General features: G+C 35.0%; 1 protein-coding gene across 1 annotated transcript in view; it reads right to left on the bottom strand.

Moving 5' to 3' along the window:
• The window catches only part of LOC137630404 (facilitated trehalose transporter Tret1-like), a 15,968-nt gene extending 10,758 nt beyond the window's left edge, over positions 1-5,210 (bottom strand). Inside the window, exons 1-2 of the mRNA XM_068361856.1 lie at positions 4,731-5,210; positions 2,475-2,620 (exon numbers count right to left, since the gene is read on the bottom strand). Coding sequence (XP_068217957.1) covers positions 2,475-2,520 — 46 coding nt within the window. The 5' untranslated portion in view covers positions 2,521-2,620; positions 4,731-5,210. The remainder of the gene's footprint in view (positions 1-2,474; positions 2,621-4,730) is intronic.
• Positions 5,211-5,585: the final 375 nt, after the last annotated feature.

Below are 5,585 nucleotides of genomic sequence, written 5' to 3'. Positions count from 1 at the left end.
TCGACCATTAAAGCGTGACCGGTCTGCAGGTGGCGTCACAAGTTTATATTTTAGGTTACAGCTCTTTTGTGCAACAAAGTAACGCGATCCAATCTGTGCATCAGTGACATGAGATATCTTGAACAATCATGCTGAGGGGCACGTGAACGTGATGGTTGTGGATTAAGGAATCACTTCCTTGGCCTGCAGAGGCTCTCTCTCTCTCTCTCTCTCTCTCTCTCTCTCTCTCTCTCTCTCTCTCTGTCTCTCTCTCTCTCTCTCTCTACCAGAGAACTTCAAATCATTCATTCATTCTTTCTTTCTCTCACGGATGATTTATGATACATAAGGTTTTATGTGGTTTATTAAATGGTAGCTGAAAGGTATTATCCGAATTTCTCACTTTTTATTCGAGTTCTCACCTATAACAAAACCTTATCATCTGCATGGCGATTGGACGGGTGGTGGGGTTCATGATGGTCTTTTAGCTTAATTTACTTTTCTCTTGGTCCTAACGTGGATGGAGAGGGTGCTGATCATTAGTAATGTTCAATATCTATGGCATTTTGCAACAGTGCAATGACCGTTCGTTACTTTTGCCACTGATAAGCATCCTTTAAAGCTAAACCAATTTCACTTAATAGAAACAAGGATTGGCATTCTGTATTGTTCAGCCAGTACTAGATAAATCACAATATAACTATCTGCATTAGTTCCTTATTACTGTTGAGTTTATTTATTTATTTGTTCAACGTTACCTTGAAGAATAAACGTGCTCTTCTTTTGAGTAGAAGACGAAGGGCCTCCCCCCCCTCCTCATCTGGGGTCTGCCTGACACCAACAAGGCCACCTTCCTGTATTGATTGATTGGTTTGAACTATCTGATGTCAAACTAATACTGTCGCTGACGACGATGTTACTTGGAGTTATTATGCTTAGTTTTCTTGCATTTGCTGATTTTCTTTTTTTACTGTCCATATTTTAAGAGGCATATCCATTGTTACCTTCATGGCTAAATAGTTTTACCCCCCAATGCATAAACAAAGGTACTGTTCTAATTCACTAGTGATGAAAGTCTTCCTTTCATCTGCTGCATGTCAGCAAATTTACAAAACAGTTAAGTTGAACAAAGTAGTAATAGATTAAAGCAAAAAATTCAAGATATTTATATCTCGTATTTTCGTCTATTTTTTTTTCTAACTTGACGCGGAGAAAGATTGTAAGTATATTCGTAGCATATATTGCAAAATAACAAATATGAAGTCAATTGGTGTTATTAAGACAGGAATTGGATTAAGGCAACGCGAAATCATGTCAATAATAATGTTTATTGTCAGTAATATTTTTTCCTATTGCAATGTACACGAAGAAAGGGTACAAAAATATTCGAGTCATGCATTGCTAAACAGTGATACAGCAGAGTACCCACAGGGAAAGAAAGTGTGACGGGCCGAGAGCAAGGTTGTGACTCAAAGGCAGGAAGCAATCAACTGAGTTAGTTTATTATAGAACACTCTCCTTTATATACAAAACCTCAAGGCAATAGGCATTTTCATGTTCACAAGCCAGACAATGTTACAGAGGAAAACCGGAGACATGATTATTCAGGTTCTTTTTAGTGCGAGGGAAGAGCGCAGATACAAGCATAATATATACAAAATAATTTATGTACGATCGTGTGACACACGGTTGGTACAAAAGAAAGAAATGAGTCGATTACTGAAATAGAGAAAACGTGGAAGAAAGTCGCCATGGAGTAAGAAGCCGTACTCACGTTTCACTCTGTCTCAAAGATGATGATTTGTCAATTTGTGTTGCTAATTTTTTTTTTTCAGTCGTTTAGTTTGCGGACATTGATTCAAATCATGATGTTGCTTTTTTATTTTTAGTTGTATCAAAGGCGCTTAGTTTAGAACAAAGGAAAGCTAATATCAAAATAGAATTTTGTAAACGTGACATCTGTTGTAGAGAAGATATCTGTATCATGATTGCCTCTTAATGTTTTAATGAGTCTTTGTTAGTTTTCACCCATTGTATGTGATATATCTTGACAGTGCTATTCAGACCACTTAGTAACAAGGAAATGGAACGTTACATTTACATTTATTTGTATATATTTGTGGCTATTTTTATTAGGAATTTCTGGATTTTTTTCAGACATGAACTAAAGTTTTGTTACTTTTCAGTCTTATATTAATATTATGTTTAAAAACTGATGTCATCACTTGTGCATGTAGTTTTATATATATATATATATATATATATATATATATATATATATATATATATATATATATATATATATATATATATATAAAATCCAGAGGATTATGAAAAGGGCAACTTAATTCCCCTTTCTAGCCCAGTCCCGAAGGAGGCATAAAACAGGGAAAAGAATTAGGGTACCGTTGATTGACAGTGAAGAAAACTGTAAACAAAGATCCGATATTTCATAGTAATTGCAGTGTTTGTTAGGTGAATCTTGGGTAACTTACCTTTGACCGAACCCATAGTCTTGATTTCTGGAATGTCATCCGACATCTTTCAAGGACGACTGGTAGGTTTTCAAGGGAAGATTTTATCGTTGCTTGAAAGGAACTGTCTTCGTGTTTGCGAGTGGAGATTTTGTGGTTATTGTTCACTGGAAATAAAGAATAGAATATAGTTAATTAAAATAAAATATGAATAAATATTAAACAACATAGTTAGAGACTCGATGAGAAAACTACTTGTTTTAGATTGCATGATATGAAATCATAGTAGATAGAGCAATAATAAGAGAAAATTATTAATTTTCTCCGTTTGATTGAAAAACGAAAGGAAATCGTATGGAAGTAAGGAAATATATCCAGGCTTAAGTCGAAAAACATTTTTTCCGTTGTAGTTAGATTAGCATTAAACTTTGGTTATTATGAAAATGATAAAAAGACTAGAGAAAAACTAATACAGAATTGATGTATGTTGATGAGACATTTTAAGAAATCTGCATCATATAGAAAACCTTCATCATCATCTCCGCCTACGCCTATTGGCGCAAAGGGCCTCGGTTAGATTTCGTCAGTCGTCTCTATCAATACTTCTCCATTCATCATCTCCGACTTCAACCTTCATAGTCCTCAGCCATGTATGCATGGGTCTTCCAACTCTTCTAGTACCGTGTGGAGCCCAATTAAATGTTTAGTGAATTAATCTCTCTTGGAGAGAGCGAAGAGCATGCTCAAACCATCTCCATCTAGGCCCTCACCATGATCTCATCCACATGTGGCGCTCGAGTAATCTCTTTTATAGTTTCATTTCTAATACTGTCCTTCCATTTAACTCCTAATATTCTTCTAAGGTCTTTGTTCTCGAATCTACTAAATCTATTGGAGATTGTTTCATTGTCATACCACGACTCATGTCCATACAGTAATACAGATCTCACTAAACTGATATGTAGCCTGAATTTTAAATGTAAATTCAGGCGATTTGATTTCCAAATTTTATTTAACCTAGCCATTGTCTGATTTGCTTTTTTCAATTTTTTGTTAAATTCCAAAATATTGAAAATACCACTACTTAATCAAATGCTGTTTCATTCAGCTGTAGTGTAATGGTTGATAAGTTTGGTAGAAAATTACTTCACAAAATAAATATCTTAAAAGAAGGCCTACTTTTAAAGAAAATTTGTTTATTGCAGAAAACACCTTTATCCGAATATATATCTAATAGACAATTGATAATTTCTTCAATAATAGATTATGAATTACTCTCCGTCAGATTTTTTTCTTCCTTCACTAAACCATTGAATTTAACTTTGAGAATAATGATTCCTTAGATGTATCAATAGTTTTATAAAATGATAATTGCGAAAGCAATTTAGCATCATGACACATCAATGCCAAGATAGTCTTTAGAAACCTGATTTATCTGTTGTCATAGTGGTCTTAAAAACTTATTTATTATTCAGAAACTTGTTATTAATTAAATCAAAGAATATAGAAACTTATTCATTAAGACAGAAAATGTAGAAACATGGATTTATTTGGTTGAAGATTTTATTAAAACAGTTCAATTATTACTTTGGAAGCCTTCAAAGTAAGATTAATTAATGATTAAAGTTTTAGCAGTATGAATATCACAGACATAGAAGCCATGTAAATTCTCTTGGATAAACCTACCTGCCTCATTTCTTAGAGGAAGGCCACAAAGGGAAAGGAGGTCGGTGTAAGTTAGAAAAAAATGAGCATTTTGAATAAAATCTTTTCACATTAATGATAGTTTTTATCCAAGTGTAGTATTTGATAAGATTATTGTAATGTTAAGCCTAAATCTCTCTCTCTCTCTCTCTCTCTCTCTCTCTCTCTCTCTCTCACACACACACACACTTTTTTATCACTTGAAATTCTACGTTTCCCCTAGATTTATACTAACCTCATTTACCATGATTAGAAAAATGTCATCATTATATTATGCTCTTTTGTAGGTCGATAAGTTTTATTTCTCTCTAAATTATAGTATGTTTATGAAATGGTTTGTAACTTTTAATAAAGCTACATATAAAGTGTCATCGTTCTGTTTAGTTTTTAATCATTTTGGTGAAAGTCATTTCGCTCGAGATTTTGTTATCACCGAAGAGTGAAAGACAACAACAACAGTCTATATTTGTACTATCTTAGCAGAGGACTGCGAGTATAGCAGCAGCTGCACACTTCACAGCATCTAAGAGAACAAAAATAAAAACTTGACGGAAACAAAACAAACTAGCTTACCTCAGTGATGAATGATGTGTCTTCAGCCCTCTCTCCTCACAGCTTGCACCTCTCTCAAAGCCAATCTCACTTGAGGGTCATAGACAACTAACGTATAAACACTGTTCTTTAATTTGTGGCAAATGAAAAGCCCATCAAATCATTCAAGTAGTAGCAGTTAGTTCATTAGTCTTCGCAATTCAAGTCACAGCAGTAGCACAGTTCCTCAAGTCAGAAAATGTATACAGTTTTTGGGGAAGAATTACATGTGCCGTGCTGACGCCTTTCGAAAGAATTGCAATTCCTTTGTTAATCCTCACTTTGCAATAATATCTTTTTATTTTTGAAAAGAACAGTCGATAATAAATCGTTTGTTGTAATTAAATTAATATTTCATTGCTGTCGTGATCTAGAAAAACCAGTTAAACACACGTAGCAAAGTCACAGTAACAAAGAATACGGAAGTCTTCACCGCGACTGCGCCCTGCGGCCAAGGCAGACGCTCTAGTGACTAGTCTCTACTACGAATCGCCTTACGTTTTAACAGACATTGTCAAGTTGGAAACTGGTTGTGGGGATGTGTGTGTTTGTACGTACGTGTTTGTCGACGGGTTCCTAAGTAGTGAGCTCGGCAGACCGAGGAGTTCCTACGCCGGGTATCGTTCAATGTCATTGCATGGGGCCCGGGGGAAGGGTGGGGGTATTATTGTCTGGTGGTGATGGTATATAAGATTCAGTGGTCTTTTGAGAGTAGCATGAATTTGGAACATCCCAGGGTGCGTGAGATAAGTACAAAGTCCATATTAAGCCGGAACTGATATAGAATCTTAACTGCATTTTCGTTTATGTATAGATTGGCAACATAATTTTTATTTG

Source organism: Palaemon carinicauda, chromosome 38, assembly GCF_036898095.1.
Source record: "Palaemon carinicauda isolate YSFRI2023 chromosome 38, ASM3689809v2, whole genome shotgun sequence".
In the NCBI taxonomy this organism is placed as follows: domain Eukaryota; kingdom Metazoa; phylum Arthropoda; class Malacostraca; order Decapoda; family Palaemonidae; genus Palaemon; species Palaemon carinicauda.
This window is presented reverse-complemented; position numbering and strand designations above follow the sequence as displayed.